The 19,142-nt window shown below is 36.2% G+C and overlaps 1 protein-coding gene across 5 annotated transcripts in view; it reads left to right on the forward strand.

Moving 5' to 3' along the window:
- The window catches only part of PDE1A (phosphodiesterase 1A), a 205,002-nt gene that overhangs the window by 79,010 nt on the left and 106,850 nt on the right, over positions 1-19,142 (forward strand). The window contains exon 1 of one of the 5 annotated variants that reach the window (XM_066322706.1): positions 16,260-16,578. The exons of the other annotated variants lie outside the window; for them this stretch is intronic. Coding sequence (XP_066178803.1) covers positions 16,526-16,578 — 53 coding nt within the window. The 5' untranslated portion in view covers positions 16,260-16,525. Of the gene's footprint in view, positions 1-16,259; positions 16,579-19,142 lie in introns of those variants that run through there. 5 annotated transcript variants of the gene reach the window in all.

The following is a 19,142-nucleotide window of genomic DNA, read 5'->3' on the forward strand; positions in this document are numbered from 1 at the left end:
AATGTTTAAACCAAATGTTTCCTATGTGTGTCTCAGTGTTCATGTGGTCCTCAGTGCTCAAAGGCATTCAGAAAAAGCATGGAAATGAAAGTATTTCTTATATCTTATTCCTTTTAAAAGATAGCACTGATTTTATTTGTCTATTAATGCAATTGAATTAAATAGAAAATGATCCTTTGCTTCCATTCAGCTGTTCTAAATCAAAGTTTCTAAACCTTCTTGTCTTGGTCTACCTCAGTGAAGAGCATAGTTGTGTGCAAGACATAGGAAACTATGCTGGGGAGTGACTGATGGTTGTTGATGAAATCTCAGACAAAATAGAGAAATGAAGGTTGAACTTCTAGAAAGTAATTAGGGTGCTTAAGTGCCTAGACCTAAACTTTTGAGGGGCTGTACTGAGGCGTTCAATAAGACTTTTGGTAGTCTTGCCTCACTATGTGATGCTAATAAATTCCACCATTACGAGATTCTGCTTGGATAATGAACATAACACTAATGATTTCACTGGAATATCCATTTGTCACAAGAAACAAATGCAACCTGTTGTCTTCTTACTCATTCTCCTCTTCTTAGGTCCATTTACCTGTATCTGGATTTCTGTAGATTTTTCATCATAACTCAAAGCTTAAAACTCCTCACAGTTCTTGTTCAGCAGTTGTTTTTTTTTTTTTTTTTTTTTTTTTTTTTTTTTTTTTTTTTTTTTTCTTTTTTTTTTCCCGTAGTGTTTTATTTCAAGTTTTCTCCCTACATCACTGTGGAAAGTTTAACAGTCTGGCAGTTTAAGCAGAATCTCATCTTTCTGTGCGTGTGTTAACCCTTGGTCTGGAAAAAAATGCTGCAGCATTTTGGGCATGTGCCAAAATAAAAAAAGGAAAAGTGCCAAGTTCTTAGTTTTAAAATAAGACCAGCAAAATTGTATGAAATGATTCATCACTTCCTGGCAAGTGTAATTATCACTGCAGTCACTAATCTCTATCTACTTGCACCCTTGAAAAATATGCTAAATGTTACTGTAAGTTCCAAAAGTTATTGTTTCAACTAAATCAACTAAAAAAAAAAAAAAAGAGTAAAAAATTAGAGTATCACAGATGTATGCTTTAAACACGAAATTATTCTGATCTCTGGAGCTCTCAGAGCTGTCTTCCTTTAGATGGCCTGCAAGAAATGCGTCATGTTGCTATGAAGATTAAATATGCTGAGTTTACAGCAGCAGCTATACAAAGGAAAGTATTTCAACTGGTTTAGCTATTGTTTGTCATTGTTGGAAGCTGACTGCTCAAAGTTGAAACCAGTTCCACCTCTTACCTGGGCGTTTATTCATTGTCTAGATTGGGACATTTGCAATACAGTAATTATGTTTAGTACTCAGTTCATGTACTTTTTAAATACAGTTTAAGCAAATCACTTGTAGCTTCACTGCTTGAGATGCTCCCAGGCAGTTACCTATAACCAAATAATCTTATTTTGACAAGGTATAGTTGTAATTTCTCTGTGTTTTGAACCTCATAAAAATGACTCAAAGCATAATTGATTCTGCCTATAAGTAAACTGGGATGTGGGATGCATTCTCACCAATCACTGCCTAAAGTCTAAAACAAAAATCAGACTTGGTAACATATCAGTGTACTCATTTCTCACATAACATATGTTGTGAGATCTTTGGGGTAGCAATGAGCTTTTTTGTTCTGTTTGTATAGCAACTACACAGATGGTCTTTATCTACCACTGGCAAATTTGGGTAGTATCATAGCAAACAAGTGTTTAAAATACATTGTGTAAAAGTTTTACAGTACATGAAAGTACACTTTTTTCCAAGTTGTTATGGATGATTGCTGTGTTAGTGAAAAGTCTTTACCTAACAAAGAAATGCTATTATTTAGTATTTCAGCATTTTTTTTTTTTTTTGCATGTTACCTAAGCTCTGCTCGTAACCAGGGGATTGGTGCAAAGAGCTGCCCTTATTCTCCTGATCCTGTGGCATTCAGCTCTAGCTGAGGGTCTCTCCTGTAACCTTGTGATGTTGAATATGAGAATCAAAGCCTTCCCAAAACATATCTCATCCCAGAACGCTACTAAAAATGGAGGAATCCAATGGTGTGTAACGAAAGAAATATTAATAACAGCAGAAAGGGAGGAGGAAATTACTTCAGTGGAAATAGTAAGGGAGGGAAAATACCTAAAAATCTCTAGAAGTGATAGCTGTGTAATGGCCACAATTCACACTATCTAAATTCCTCCCATCACTTTGCCCAGCTACTGATCAGTTAAGTTAGGACAAAACAGAATTTCAAAATAAGTTTCAGCTTTAGAATGACTGAGTATTTTGTCTCTCCAGGAGGATTGTGTCAAAGTGTGGAAGTTTCAATACTTTTACATCAGGAGCATAAATGGATATTTTGCGTATTGTGATGTTCTATTTAGAATCTTGGATTTACCTTTTAAAATTTCACAGTATCAAAAAGTACTGGAGATGGAAGTAGATTTAATTTCTAGATTCACATTAGAGTAATTAGGTAGCTGGGAAGGGCGCCAAACACCTCCTATGTTTCAACATATTCTTTGGAGTCCAGATTAGTTATCTTTGACTTCTTCAGGAAACCTGTATGAAGCTGACTTGAGAAATTGCACTACTTTTTCTCCTGACTCTTCCCTCAGTCAGAGACACCAGTGAAGCTTTTAGAAGCTGAAACAGGATACCCTGCTTTAGTTCTGTGTTTGCAACTTAAGGGGAGTTATTCATAGAGGCATTGGTGCATTATGACTTTGCTTAACTTGAAAAATTGCCTTGTGCTGATGAGAAAAGGTAAGTAGGTTTCCAGACTAGATTGAAGATATTTTTTAGTTAGAACTAACATTATGCATATGCAACAAATTACATCTATCCCTATGGTTTAGTCAGTCAGACTGGTCAAGTATAGTGGCCTTTTTCAAGGTTCTTTAGTATTTCTCATTGTGATTTGAAGGTTTATTTGCATTCCTGACTGAGCAAGTGACTGATACCGTCAATAGGGTTTGTCAGCAAGCTGGCAGAAAGTAAGTGTTCCTTTCTTGGCACAGATAACATTAAGAAGTTTATCAGGGAATATTATGCAGACTCAAAATCTGTCAAAAATATGAATGACAGTGTGATAGAAACCACCTGCACAGCTCATGATATTCTTGGATTGAAGTACCAGCAGGAAATCACTGCAGTATTCCAAACAGTAAGTATGGTTTTGTAACAAGGCAGAAATCTTGAGGAAAAAGTAGATATTTACTTTTTGTCACTTTAAAGCAAACTTTTAAGGAACATTGTCAGTTCCTTAAAGCTTGTACCAAAGGAACTGCTTGAATGTGGCAAGTGCTAATAAAAAATAGTGAGTTGCATATCCACAAAGTACCAAAATCTGTCTGAAACTAGGGCACCTGCTATATAACGAGGACAAAAAAAGATACTACTAGATATGACTGCATAGGAAAGGAGTTTTAGAAGAAGCTGTTGCTATCGAGTCACTGAAATGAAAAGAAATACATAAAAAAAATGAATACAGGAAAAGAAATAAAGGTAGAAACAATACCTTGTGCTTGCAAAGACTTTTAGTCCATAAAGTGAAGCAGCTTATGAAGGGAAGAAAATTCACTAGCTCTCAGTGCTGAACTTAGGCAGTTCAAGTTGCAAGTGACCTGTCCAAGATCAGTCCATGGACTCTTGGAAAGCTCAGGGCTCTTAGATCCCAACCCAGAGTCTTATCTCTCAGTCCATGCTGTTTACATTTGTAAAGAAAGGAAAATTAACCAGGTTATTTTTGCTATTAATCTGTTTTAAATGCCATTCACATCGCTTAAGAAAAGACATTCTGTGAAGTGTCAGCTTTCACTGTCAATATGGCATAAGTGTGCAAGGCTTTATATAATATTAGGAATAACAAGCTAAATTTCTGTAAATTAAAATTGAAACTGCATAGTATGTATTCTGATGTCACTTCAATGTCACAACTTTAGATTAATGTAAGAAAAAATGAGGATGATTTACTTACCACTCATGGTGTGTGTAACTTATCAAGGTGGCTTCATAGTTCGGGAAATATCCAATTTATATTTAAATTTTAGTTGTCAACATTGCTTTACATGGAGTCCAAAGACGTCTCATTCCTTAACATAGTTGCCAATAGAAGGATTTTTTACTGGAAATTTGAAGGCATGATTTTGATACTAGTTGGTTGAAATTAGACTACAAGAGTGATCTGTTTGCTCTGTGGTGGCTTTGCCTTTCAGACATAGTTTTCACAAAGCTGTAGCACTGTGAATGAATACTGTGACTTGCTTCATCACCTCACCTCTTTTGTCCTTTGATTCTTTGAGAAACATGTCCATAATAATTGCTTTTAGGGCTCAGAGCAACTTTCTAAGAATTATACACTGGCTGTAAACTATATTTGGCAAAGAATTATTAGGGTTTTTTTTGTCAGAGTACAAAGATGTTTCCATGGTTCTGAAGACCTCTGACATGGGTGTGTAATGACATTGGGTGTGTTTTTGTTCTTTAATTTGGAATAACATTAACTTACAGCAAGACCTGTAAATACAGTGAGAGACAAATTAGAATTCAAAATTGTCCTAAAATGCAATATAATTGTCAGACCTTTACTATATTAATGTGGTATTAATCAGCTGTACAAACATATGATGGGGTTAAAGTAGCTGCATTGCAATACCACAGGAAAGGATCTAGGAGGTAATCACAAACTTGAACAATAGTGAAGTGTCGTGCTGTGATGAAAACAAGTAAAAGATCATGCTGGGAGACATAATCTCTGCTAGTGCTTGTGGAAACTGACAGTGATCTGGCTTCTGCAGTTCATGCATCTCTCCTGAAATGCTGATTGTTGTCTTGGCTTGTATTATTTCTCTTGATTGCAAAATACTTTTTATGTACCCCATTTTGAGCTCCACACACCCGTCACAGCACTGTTTTTGAAAGATTTTGTACCCTTTTTAGTGTTTACAATGTCAGCCTGAAATGCCAAGTGCTCTTTATTTGCAAATCAAACTTGTGAAGAGCAAATACAGTATTTCAGCCATATCATTCTGAGATATTTGTCCCATTGTAGTATTTCTTTCACTTTTATTTTTGTTTTCAGGGAGCCAGACTGCATGTTTGTGTTAATGAGTGATTGTGTCTTCCCCTTTTTGTTCTTTTCAAGAATATGTCTTTGCAGTTTTAAAATTTTCAGTTTTAGATGGAATGCAATTTTTTTCAGCATCTGAAAATACAGTTTCATAGTGTAATGACACTAATTTGATCTAACAGGAAAATGCTGAGATGTGAAGTGTATCAAAGCCACTTATTCTAAGAACTAAATCTACTTTCTGTCTTACTTCCTCATGGCTGGCAGCTATTTGTAGAAGAGACCAATGAAACATTATTTAAATCTGCAATTATTCCTGGTGTTTCCAAAAGGCTGCAAATCTCTGTGAGTTTTCAGTGTCGCCCTTCTTGCAGCATGTTTCTTGCTTTTGATACCCCGAATCACTTGGAAGCCCAATTCATCATTATCCCAGATCGTTATTCCTCCATGGCTATGTAACATGAGCTTCTGCACAGCAAAGTCACTGAATGTTCCATGAATCCTGCCCTCAAGATATGGTTATACAAATCACAAAAACAGTGATTTCCACAAGGGATATGAAAGACAAATATCACCAGAAACAGAAAACAACATGGTTTTATAGTGAGACGTTCCTGGAATTTTCTTGGTCTTCCCTATGCTTTCTTTTTTAAAAATGGTCACACCAAACAGCCTTAGCAGAATTGACCTGAGTATCCTATTGCATATTCCTTGGCTATATATTTTTGTGAAATGTTTTTCTTAACCGTAGTTTATGAGCTGGTCCTGTATAATATCACTAAAAGAATAATTTCCTAAAGGTTGAAGAGTGTAATGGAAGAATTCATATAACTAATCTGGATAAAGGGATAATTAAATTGCATTGATCAAAGTGAAAAAAATTGTAGTTGTAATTGAAATTTTACTGACAAATGTCCTGTGGGCACAGATGCTTGTCTGTATAGAATCAGGGTAAAAGCCAAACTCATAAATGCCTTATGCTTTAAGAAAGGCTGCTAAATGAACAACTGTATTTTAGCACCTGTCATACAGTCATTATTTATAACAAGCTCTTTTCATTTTACATGGTACTTACGTGCTCACCTTTGTTAAATACTTTCTTCTTTAAATGTCTCTTTAAGGTAAAGTCGCTTCATTGAACCAAACCAGAATCATTCTACATCATTGAATTTAAACTCTTTAATGTACAATAGTGGTCTTGCAATAACTATCGTGGGTTACTTCAAATAAAACTGATGAACAGGAGCAGTTGTCTCAGTCTGAACACAAGAAGTTCAAGCAGTGAGCATCAAGAAATTGAATAGCAGTATCAGGGAAAAGCCCAGTCTGCACTGTTTGCAGTGAGGCAGAGGAGCACTGGTCACTAAGGGGTTGCTTTGACCCAAGCCTGGTTGTCTCAGTCCAAGGCTTGCAGGAGATACTGTGTGAAGTGCCCTTCTTGGGGCTCTTCTCTAGCTTTTGGGTTTCTGAGCTGTACTAGAGCTGCCATCAGGCTTTATGGAGAGATGTTTTAGCATAGTCATAGCTGATATTGCTGTTACTTAAAAGGGTGCAATTCTTCTCTTGGAAAATCATGGTATACTTCAATGATATCTCTGGAAGAGTATCTGACAGGTAATACCCAAATTCAGGGCTCTTGGGCATCAAAAGTCTTAAAATTCACTGGAAAGTGTGTTTTCCCACAACTTTACTTCAAGAGCCCCAAACCTGTTTCTGTAAAGACATAGAAGTAGTTTCTTCCTAAATCTATTTCAAATTGCACATTTTATTTTCTACTACAGATGTCCTGATTAGTTAATACCTATCATAACTTGATAGCTCTGTTTGTTGGGAGCATGATTTACCACGTAAAACAAATTTAAGGAATATTGCTCCATCTGCTCCTGGAGGATCACACTGGCAGTGAGTTAGTCATAGTGAACTACTGACATCAGTGGGACCAATGTTACAACAGCTTATCTCCAATGTGAATGAGAGATGGGCTGTTTTCCAGATCTCCAAGATGAGACCTGCTTAGACTTCTCAAGTCCACTAGACAAAACCAGGAATAATGAGGAATAACACACTGAATGAACTCTGTTGAAAACAAGTGAAACACCTATTTTATTTGACCCACTTACGTATATGGTAACTAAAAGAAAAGCACATCAGTCTTCTTGCACAGATGCACAGTGAAAAGGGGAGTTAAAACCAAGCAAAGGCTACCTTGGACTAAACAAAGGCCTTTGAGTTACAAAATTGACATCTTTTGGAAGGACAGAAAATACACCCAATTTTCAGTTTGGATAACATAAAATATTATACAGCAGTCATTTTTAATCTACATCTTATTAAAATTATTTTTCAGCTGTTGCCAAGAAGTGATTAGACACCAGAAAACCTTTTCCTTACTGAATATTGCAGTTTAACTTACCATTCAGGAGTAACTCACAAGAAGTTTAATAGTTCTATGAAAGATACCAGTGCACCGATTATATTAAAAATTCTGTCCTTTGTTGCTTTTAGTTCGGTTTTAAGATTCAGTATAAAAAAAGTAAGTAATTCATTATTTGGTCTAGGTAGACACAGACGATACATAAGGAGTTTAACAATGCTCTGGCCAGTACCTTGTCTTTTTAGTGGATAATTAAAACAGCTTGTTCCCTGGGGCTGGGGGCATAGCCCATTACATGTATGCTGAATTCATATAGAAAATAATTGCATGGATAATGAACCCGACTACATTGGACCCACATTCAAACATCTTGGAGAATTTAACTAGCAAAATCAGTCTCCCTCAGCCATAAATTTAGACGGATGATCGTGTAAAATGAAAGCATATTCAATTTTTGGTGTAGCCTGTAGCTCTAGTAAAGTTTTGAAATTAATTTTTCTGAAATGGGGTTTTAAATTTATGAATAAAAAAGAGGTATTTTCATGAAGGAGTGGAAGGTGAAAAAAATCTAGGCAGACAGTAGGAAATCGTGAGTCATTCCTTGTTTATAAACTGTAATGTTTGGTGTGTTTCACATCCTCTAGTCAGGTTCTTTTTGTTTTATATTTCTGACTAACTTTTGACCCTTGATAAAGAGTGTGAGCACTGAACTACGTTTTAGCACCATTTTTATTTTTAAAATTTGTTGACTAAATAAGTGATATACTGCCAAATTCGCTGTAGATTAACTGACTGTCAACATTTATCCTGAGGTGTCCTGAACATGAACACACTGGGAAACCCTTCTTGAGGATTACCAGTTCATTTGAAATAGTTTCAGAGCTTTCTCATCCACAGAAGATGACAACAATTAACAGGAGAGCCTTGTTTTACATAATTTGGTCATCCTAAGAACTAAATTTATGGAGTGGGGAGCGAGAAAACTATTTGATATATAAAATTCTACATTTCTGCTTTGCTTGTTGCTTTTCCTCTCTCTCAAAATGCTGTTGCCAAATAACAGAGTAAGTTTTCTTCTTAGTCTCCGTAAAGTTTTGCTAGAAAAGATAAACTTCCTGCTAATCTTCTGCCATGAGTACACATATACTTGGCATGTTTGGAAGAATGTCATCACAGTGAATAGACTTGGGAAGAAGTGTGTGATGTGCTGGGGGATGGTGAGCTGGGATAAGAAGGAAAATAATGTAGGTAATATAATAAAAGGAGAAATAAAATTCTGTGTCTTTTTATCTTAGCAAAACAATACTGTGTATTGAAAAGGCTATAATAGAATTTAGATAGGAAGAAAAAAGTTGGATCATTACTGCATGCATTAGGTTATGTGGATATCTTTGTAATAGAGAGATAGAATGATCAAGATGCTATGTCTTAGAATAATAAGTTTTTCTGTCACATATGAGACGTTTTGTGTCTATGGCCATGTTAGATATCTAATGATAGACCTGAATTCAGAATTCTATTTATCACTATTTGTAAGAATTAAAAATGATGAACATCAGATTTCACAACATCTATGGGGAAACTGTTGTTTAAAAGCATATTTTCACAATCAGAAGGCAAAGCTCTTTTATTAGGGTTACTATTTCAAAGAAACAGTTTTATAAGGTGACTAGTAATCACCTGTAGTGTTTTTGCTCTGTCATCTTTTTTTTGTACCTACCCAATGGCAATGTGAGCAAAGAAAAATTAGCAGATAGAAAAGATACTGCAACAAGTCCCAGATACTGCTAATCCCCTAGGAAAGTGCATGGGTTTATATTTTCGAATACTTTCTGTGTCAGTCAAACTGGATGCCAGTATTCTAATGATGAAAACTGGAAATCTCAATAAATGTGTATGGACCATGTTTTTTAACCAATTTTATTGAAGTAAGCTTGAGAAAACTACAAAATACATGATCTTGGAGACCATGATGAAAGAGCAAAATATTTTCAAAACCTAAAATAAAAAAAAAAATTAAGTTTTCAAACTCTGCCACCTACACAGATTTGAATGTGACTTACAAAGAAAAAACTGTGCAGTGAAGAGGTAGCTAATGATAGATTCTTGCCTCTTTGTTCCAGACATTCAGATGAGAACTGTGGAATATAGAGAAAATTGATGCAGTCTATCATATATCTTCTAATTCCTCTTAGAATACCCTCTGCCCCATTAAGTGCTCATGTATATTCCATGAGGAACTGCAATTTAGCAGAAATTCTTTTGGTCATGATTTTCACATTGTCCAATAGCCATGCTTAGCATATGGCACAATTAGTCACGTTTTCCTTTCTGAACAATTTTGGATTTCTAAATTCTTTTTCAATCTTTAGCTATTGTAGCAAATAGTTATGCTGTTGCTACAAATCATTACCTTTCAAGTGTTTAGCAATTATCGTTTGCTTGATTTTATGTAGCCCATCTGTACTAAATTCTGGGATTTTATTACCCTTTTCCACCCTGAAGATCAGCAGTATGCTTAGTCAGTGGTTGCTCAATTGTCAGTGTACAGTTGCCATTAAATGTATACATTTAGAAAACACATGGCACGTCAATTACAGTGTTTTCCGGTACAGACTGAAATTCCATCAACTGTGGCCAATAATAATATTGCACTGGCTCAAAACCAAAGAATGCCATGTTTTGACTTGTGTATCTCAGTGCTAGTTTAGCATCATATATCCCAAAGGAATTTCTTCTTATTTTCCTTCCCTTCCCTTGCTTTCCTTCTCATCCCCCTCTTTCCTTTAACTGAAGATACATAGTATAAAATCCTAATAGGTAGACTCCAATAAAATACAGTTTTGATACTGGTTACATTCTTCAGAAGAGTCTTATTAATCAGGAAAATTAATCTTCCCATAAGGCATTGGTATTTTATTTTATTTTTTTTAATGTATTTGAGTTTTACTAGGACTTTTATGATGTAGTAAAATATAAAAGCACAAGTAAAGCACTGGGAAGCTTCTTAAGCCAAGTTCCTGTGTTCCAGTCTGAGCAGGAAAGTCTTAGCAAGGAAATTAATCTCCTGCATGACGGCATTGACGTAGGTCTCTGCTCAGTTTGTGTGTGCATATAAACAGGGAGAGTAAGAGAGAATAAAACTATTTTATTTTAGAATTTCATTAACAATTTTTTTTTACTTGGGAAAGCAGAACTTAAAGGCCTGCACAACTCTTTTTACAGAGCCTTAGCACACATTCTACAATAGATCCAGTGGCATTTGCAAACGCTTCTCCCTGCATTCTGAATGAGTCACAACTCTCTTCAGTTCTGTCTGGTTTCTCAAGCTTGGAGAAGTCATTAGGTGAAGTTTTAGAGTGGGTTTTGCTGACGTTAACATGTGGAAACCAATTGAGACTGTCCTACACTGCTCAGAGTGCAGTAAGCCTAATGCAAACCTGGTATAATAGTTGGGTGAAAAACCACTCAGCCTGATCCTTAACAGGATGAATTATGCCAAGGAATATAAAGAATGTGGGTAACCATAATTCAGCTCTTAAACCATTACATAAACACAGTCCTAGTAGGTAATATTATATATCAAACATGACATGATTGTGATGAAATTACCTTTTGCATGGCAGGCAGTCACAGCATCTCCTTTAGCATTTAATGTCTGGGGACATCAGACACCTGGAAAATTTTATTACCCTCCGATAGACAGATTTGGAGACCCTGCATGGAGATTGGAAGGTGGTAAAAGGCATACTGAGAAGCTTATCTCTCTCATTATAATGGAAGGGAAGGCTCTAGAAGCTATTCTCTCTTGTAAAGAGCCTTGGAAGACCCTCCTGCTAAAGTGACACTGATGGTATAGATAGATCTCACACAATCCCCTCTGGTTTCTTCTGCACCAAGTTTGAATCCTTAGTCTGTACACAACATTTAATTAGTGAATTTATTCCAACAAGCTTGCAAATACTTGAATGAAAATCTTGTTAGGGATTTGTTGAACAAGATATGTTGAGTTGCTACTATAAAAAGTCTTCTCTTCATCCTTAGTCATTTAATTACATGACAAGTTTCCTAAACAGTAAACTCGTGCAAAGTATTGTACTAAAAAGTAAGGTGGCATTCTTTTCATAAGTTCTGCTTTAGATTTGTGTGTTTCAAACCTGTAAGAAGAGAAGCATGTAGAAATATGCTGTCTTTATTTTGAACTACTTCATTAGTGCAGAAAATGAATGCACAAACCTCAACTCTCCGCTTGTTCTCTTGTTTCTTGTGAACAATATCAGAAAGCCCCTGACCCCATACTTATGGAAGCAAAACAGAAATGGTATTTAATGGTGTTTAAAACTTTAATTGTCACTCTTCGTTGCCAGAATTAGGGACCAAAGTTCAAAATCTGGATTAAGTGGCAGACAGGTGAAAGTTTGAGAAGCCCAAGTGCTACAGCTGACTCATAAATGGTTTAATACACGCTAAAATCCAAAACTAACTAGCAGGTTCAGTTAGAAGCTGATACTAGCAGTTGGTTACCAAAGAATTTTAGAACTCTGAGGTTGGATGATGTATTTAGGGATTATTTAGTCTGCATTCTCATCCGAGGAAAGGCTAATAATTCCTGATGCGTGCTTACACAGTCTTTTAAAAATCTATGCTTAGAAAGCTACTCATGTTTCCAAGAACAGATTCCCTTAGCAAAATGTCCTTATTATTTCTCTTTAAAAAGTATTTTTTCACCATTGAATCTTTATTATTGCAACTTACAACCCCATGAGCCATTTTGTTATTTCATGACCACAGGGGTAAGGAAAAGAATCTGTTTCCATAAATTACACAGCTGTATTTATGTTCTGGAATATTTTTAATTAGGTTTTCTTTTCCTTTTCCGTAGGCTATGTTGTGTGACCTTCTGTATTTACTCATGAGATGTTTCCTAAGTTTCTGTTTTGTCAAGGTTTCGTCCTGTATGTATCTGCTGAATTGTGTTGCCCCAAAGCAAGAAACAATGCTTCAGGTGAGCCTTATGAACACAGAGAGTGGGAGGTTGCTCTTCTGGACAATACTGCTTTTTAAATCTCCTAGAATCACGTTTGTTTTTGCCTAAGACTGTGATTGTTTACTGTGTGATTCACTGTTGCTTCCCATGCATTTTCTGAAGAAATGGCCCCTTGTCCTGCAGATTATTCCCATGTGTATGTAGAGCTTGGTATTTTTTATATCCTCTTTTGGGTTTTTTTTTTGTCTGAAAATTTCTGCATTTTGCCAAGGACACTCAGAAAAGATTACTGACTTAATATCATTTTGGAATAGGAATTTCTCATTTCTCCATCCAAACCATTGAAGAAAATATTGAATAGTGCTGGCCTTGAGACAGCAAGCTTCTTAGATAAATTACCTTTCTACTTTGACAGAATTACTACTCTTACAGTACAGTTTGCCAGTTATTTTTCTCACTGATATTGCAACATTTTTATAAAGATAATTTTTTTCCTCACCTATGTGGTTGATCACAGCTTCATAATTTCTTTGTCTACTCCTTCTGTCGATTCTCCCACCTCTGTGTCTTTCTACAGAATGAGAAGAGGTCTTAACCCCAACCAACAATGCTTGCACATCTTCATAGCCAGCAGATACTTTAAGTAGAAACTAGAAAGCATCAAGTGTCTGACACATACAGATTACTGCCTCTTAATTTTATCATCTTAATTGCTCACAGCTTTGAAATCAAAGCAGGAGATATAATTGCATTTCTAGACTCCTGGCAAAGAGCTGCAGGTCAATAAGGAATATGTAGCATTAAAACAAGCAGAATAGAATATTTTGGGTTCTACTTCGTAGGTAGTCTTTTGCCTGGAGATATAGTATTAAATATAAAATTATTTAACTATTGCTATAGATATTGAAGTTTGCAAAACTGAGTTTCTGTGAGTGATAAAGTATGACAAGGTTTTGGTCTTTGTTTGCATATATTAATGCAAACAAAAAGTCTTTGTTTGCATTAATATATGAATGGGACATGAAATACAATAACTTGCATTGTGTAGAGCAGTGATCATTGGTTGTGATGGGCAAGCAATAACTGAAAAATCAATTGAGGAAACATAATTTAGATGTTTTCTACTTGAGTTTCATCCAGTGTTGGAAAATTAAATAAGATGTCTCTAGAGCATCATTTAAATAGGTTTTTACTATTCTAATTAATCCTAAAAAGATTAGCTCCAAGTAAGAAATATGATGAAGCTTGTCTAAAAAGGACTTTTTAAAATTGTAATAATGCTTTCAAGGAAAAGCTCATTATAATGACCCTTCCTCATTACAATGAAAGTGCACCTCTTCAGTGCATTCCGTGTAACAGGTCCAGCATAGCCTACAATTTGGAGTACCTATAGCCTATAGATTGGAGGAATATTACTCCAATATGCTCCAATTCTGCAATCTGCCAAGAGTGGTGATATTTATACATGTTATTTTTCCAATTGGACTCAGGCTTCAGGCCTGAGTCTAGTTAATCTACCACATGTTTCTGTAATGCCCTCTGTCAAAGGGCTTGTGTGAATACTTATTTAACATGTAGAAATGATTTCTCAATATTGTTGAATGAAAAACCCACTGGCTCTTTGCAAGATGAAAACCAATGCAATAAAGTGAACTTCTGTTACCATTTCCTATTGATAGTACTTTTTTTTCAAGCCACGGTTGAATGGAAGTACCATGAACAACAATGTAGATTGGAGTTGGCCCAGAAAAAATAGTTTTAAGATATTTGCTACTGTCAGGACCAATAAAACTGCTAGATAAAAGGTTTGGGAGTTCAGTGGAAGCATATTTGGTATAGCTTTCATTGAGAATTTGGAGATTTTTTTTTCTTTCTTGTAACTTCCTGGATTTTTAGCCTGAGCACCAGAAAATCCCTCTAAAGAACAGAAATAAAGCAATATATGCACATAATGTGAAACAGAAAGAAAAAGGTGGTTTCTTTGTGATTTTTAGCTTTGTGTATTATCAGTGAGTGAGCAGACTTCAAAAAGCAGCAAATTATTTTGAAATGCTAAAGCTCAAGCAGGCAATCTGTATGAAGGAAACAGTAAATCTTGGCAGATGGGAACAAGTGAGGTGATGACTAGATGAAGGTCTTTAAAAGTATCACAACACTCTGAGTCCTGCATATTGTTGAATAAAGATCTTTGGATCCTTCAAGGTCTTGCAATCTGACACAGGTAATTGTTTTCCTGGTGAAGTTGTATGTCTCTCTACTTCTCAGGAATAGAAATAGTGGGAGAGGTGAAACCGAACTACACAAAATAACTGGTGATGACAGTCTGATTATTTTTTGTTTAGATAGTTGCTCCATGACTGTGTCAAAAAATAGTTTTATACAGTGTGGGGATCACTGGGTCCTTTCCAGCTAACCAAACTTGACACCAGCACTCTGTTGTAAAAGCAATGTATTTTACCTCTAGGAAGAGACTTTACTTGCTTCAATAACATCCACCTAACTCCAAGGTTTTCCTTTGTCAAAATGCATATTAATAGAATACATGTTATCTTTCTGTTATATGGAGTTATTTCATGAAAATATTGTTAATTCAATTTGTGCATAAAGTAATGGAAACTTCCATGGTGATACAGCTTAAGACACATCTTACTTCCTTATTTTGCCCCAAACTTTGAAAATGCCAGTGTTATGCACTTAAGTGGGTAAATCTGCCCCTCTTCTCCTCTCTCCCCAACCACTAAAGCAATTGCAGAAGAATCCCGCCCATCCTGACCCTACTTTCCACACGTCAGGAACTCCACCTCGTACATACGGAGTGCTCCGCACGAACCCAGCCGCAAGGCAGCTCCGGTGGTGCCGGGATGTAGGGACGAACCTGCTCCTTCCTTCCCTCGGCAGGAAGGGGGCACACGCTTCCAGGGTGTGCAGCTGCACATGTGGTGCTGCCTTGCTGCTGGTTTGCTGCTCCTCTGGCTGGGTTCCGTGTTTCCCATGAAGACTTATGCCAGCAGGTTTGCTGTGAGCCCTCTGACGTGTGCGGGAAATTGGGTCTCACCTGAAGCCCTCCTGACTTCAGTTCGCTGAGAACCGCGGTCAGCCGCTTCTGCTTTTATGGCTTTGTTTACAGCCTGTGTTTGCTGCGGTTGAATTCTTCCTGATTTATGTCAGCGTGATGTCAGAGCAAGATTTTCAGTTTGGATCTATGTTGAAATCTTATCTTGCGAACAGTAACAGCTTGCTACTGACACTATCTGAACTTGGTCATTTTTGTTTTCCTCACTGATGTAGCTTTGATTTGTTTCATGTAGTTGTGGTCCTACCAGCTGCAAACACCATATTCTGCTTCAGCCAATTCTAGGTCATTAGGTTATGTATGCTAAAAACTAGGAGTAGTGCTTTAATTTGCATAGTTATATCCACACATTATCCGGAGTGAATAAAAGCCAGATTGTAAAATAATTACAATCTCTTGAAGTAGAGCCAGCCTTACAGACCAGATCCATCCGTCTTCATTAATTTGTATACAGTTTTTTTTTAAACCAGAACAAATTTGCTGAAGGTACTCGCATGGGAATGCTGAAACAGCTGCACAACTTTTATTTTGAAGAAAAAAAAGTTGAGCCTCGGAACAGTGTGTTTTAGAGAGAGAGAGAGAGAGAGTGTGACTCTGCATTTAAGACTTTGACCAGTGTGTGTAAGAAGTGCTCTCATGGCTGGGATAATCTAACAGGATTTTTTTACCTGGGTAGCACTTGGCAGAGCTCCCCTCTTTTCTTGCACAGTTGAAAGGGATCCAGCACAATTCTGCGCTTCGATCAACTTGACTCCAGTTTTGCTCAGCCTGCCCAGTTTGGTAGCGCACGGCTGTGCCTGGCTTTTGTGGCCTCTATGGCCCTTTTCTGCTCCACTGTCAGAAAGAGGGAGGGAGGCTTCCCCCAGCACCAAAATACCATTCTGTGTGCTCTCTGCAGCACAGTAGCCAAGAACAAGTTTCCTGATTACTCCCTGAGTTTTTTGGGAGTTAATTGCTGGAAGAAGTCTTTTTCCCCACTTTAAATGGATGATTGTGTTACAATCAAGAAGAAGCATCTCCAAAGACCAATCTTTAGGTAAGTGATGCTATTATTACTTTGAACTGAATACATTACGAACTTTACTCTCTAGTCCTATTTGTTAACTTAAAGTTTGTGTGCAAGCACACAAAAAGTTGCTCAAGATAAAGGGTTTAATACTGTATAGTCAGTAACATACTAAGTGATTTTGGTCCTCAGAATATGATTTTTTTTCCACTTGTACTGCGACTTTATAAAAGTTATTTTTCTTCTTCTCTCTGTCCTCTGCATTCTCTAAAGTTTTGTGTGGGATTGTCTTTATTATGAAAGAGAGGCAGAGTAGTTTTTGAAAACTTTTTTGCGTTGTGTTCTGTTTTCCTACAGCTCCAAAGCCCCTCAGTGTATTCTGGAATTATAAAACTTTGAAAGTGGAACATGGTTCTTGGCTGGTTCAGCTGGTTTTGCCTGGATGACAGTTTTAGTACTTGAAATGATGCACCTTCCAGAGTAAAGTAGCCTGCTTGCTGGGATGTGCAGACAAGTGCTTAAAGTCTAAATGATCTGTGAGACACTTCTGATAGTAAGGGTTCAAGTTTAAAGAGTAAGAAGTTGCAATTTTAGTGAGGTGATTCTTCAAAGCATCCTTTATATATTAATTTGATATCTGAAACATCTTTCTGATTATTTTATCTTTTAAAGTAAATTATAGAATTCCTTTACAGATCAGGATTAGATCTGGTTTACTCGTGCTTTCTACAATAGGGGACTCCTTTCTTTCTTTTGTCAAGGCCAGCTTCAGGCCAAATGACCTTGAGTGGGAAATAATATTTCCTCAAACTGCTATGAATAAGGATGCAGTGGCTGGAAGATTAAATAAATCTGCAATAGTTCACACTTCTGTTTATGGCTGGTGACAACTTTAACAAAAACCCAACTCTTACTGCGTGACATCAGTAGGATATTGTAACCACAGTGTTAATATGACAAATAAATATAAGATTATAGGTTGTCCCAAAGCAAACATAGGATTGTTATTTATTGGGTCACCACTATTGATGTCATATATGATGGGAGTGCAGTAACAGTTGGCATTGCTGCTCTGGAGTAAGTTCAGGCAGGTAGTCGTGCCAGGATTATGCCCTACTAACCTTAGATGCAGAGAAATCTTTCAGTGCTATTACAGTTGCAGGGCAGAAGGAGAATCTGGACACTAAAAGGTTACTATGGAAGTGAAATGATGTAACTGGTAACTTTAAATTTGAATCTCCTGTGTGTATTTGCCATACAATTTATATTGTAAAATAAATTAAACATTTTGCACTTCTATAAAGAGGAGCTAAAAAGTTCTTTCATAGAAAGCTTTTAGCTGACAATTAAAGAACATTTTATATTTTCCCCAAGTGATATATTTTTATTTAAGTTAACAGTTTAATTGAATGCATTTGTTTAAATATCAATAACTATTTCCAAGTATCTATGATAATTATTGTATAAGCTGTAATTAAAAAAATTCAAAATGCACATTCTTCACAGTCGTTTGGGGCCATTAGAATTGTGGGTGAATAAATGCATTTTTTTTGAGGATTGTTAATATGCTATAGATATCTTCTGTAGCTGATGGATAGTTTGCAACAGCTTTCTTAGTGGATGTTTCCCTAAATTGTCTTGTGGGAGTGAACTTAAGTCAATGAAATTCAAGAAGTTTCAACATTCAATTTCTTTCCAAAATCCATTCCTTCAAATCAGTTCTTAATACAGAACAGCAACTAAATACTGTTGGCATGCTTGATCCAGAGTGAGAAAAACCCTAATATGGAAAGCCCCCAAAGAGTCCATGGCTCTGCAGTGACTCTTCTGGCAAAAGATCTTCCCTGTAATACTACAGAAAATGCTCAAAAATTGTTTCCAAGGTCGAGACCAGCATAATATTTTAGGCAGCTCAAACAGAAAGACAATCTCCGTATGTCGTAAAGATTGTATCGTGTACAGTAAATACAGATGCTATCCTATAATAAAGAGCTGTTTTTTTAATGTGTTTTCATTTTCCTTACGACTTTGGAAAATATTTCTCTAGTGAAAAAGTGTTCTCATGCAAGATTTGTGAGGATTTAGCCTCAGTCCTTTGAATCCTCTGATATTTTTTTGGTCCATATAGGCAAAATGGTTTTACTGGGTACAAGTCTTACATTAAGGTAACTGAATCAGCAGTCTATTCAATTTTTTTCCTTGAAAAGAAGAGAAAAAAATCCCCACAAGTTTGATATGTATTTATATTTACCAATGTTTTGATGTCAGCCAGCACTAAATATAGTTACTCTTAAAAAGTGTATCTTTCTTGGGAGTTACGTTAGAACTCAGTAAGTACCTATAAGTATCTTCCTACTTAGCAAAGTTGCATTTACAGTGGATCTGTTGTTTTACTTGTTGCTTTTCCAGTAATGTAAAAATGAAAGTATTTATTCTAACTAATCCTTTCAATATTACCAATACTCTACATAAGAGTGGGATCTCAGGATGGGAAGCTCGATGACAAGGAGATATTTCTGACTTATTTACAAATCTTTTGCAAGTTCTGAATTCATGAACAAATAAAAATAGAAACATAGTGGGAACTAAGTGTA

The sequence above is a fragment of the Sylvia atricapilla genome, chromosome 7 (genome assembly GCF_009819655.1).
Source record: "Sylvia atricapilla isolate bSylAtr1 chromosome 7, bSylAtr1.pri, whole genome shotgun sequence".
Taxonomy (NCBI): domain Eukaryota; kingdom Metazoa; phylum Chordata; class Aves; order Passeriformes; family Sylviidae; genus Sylvia; species Sylvia atricapilla.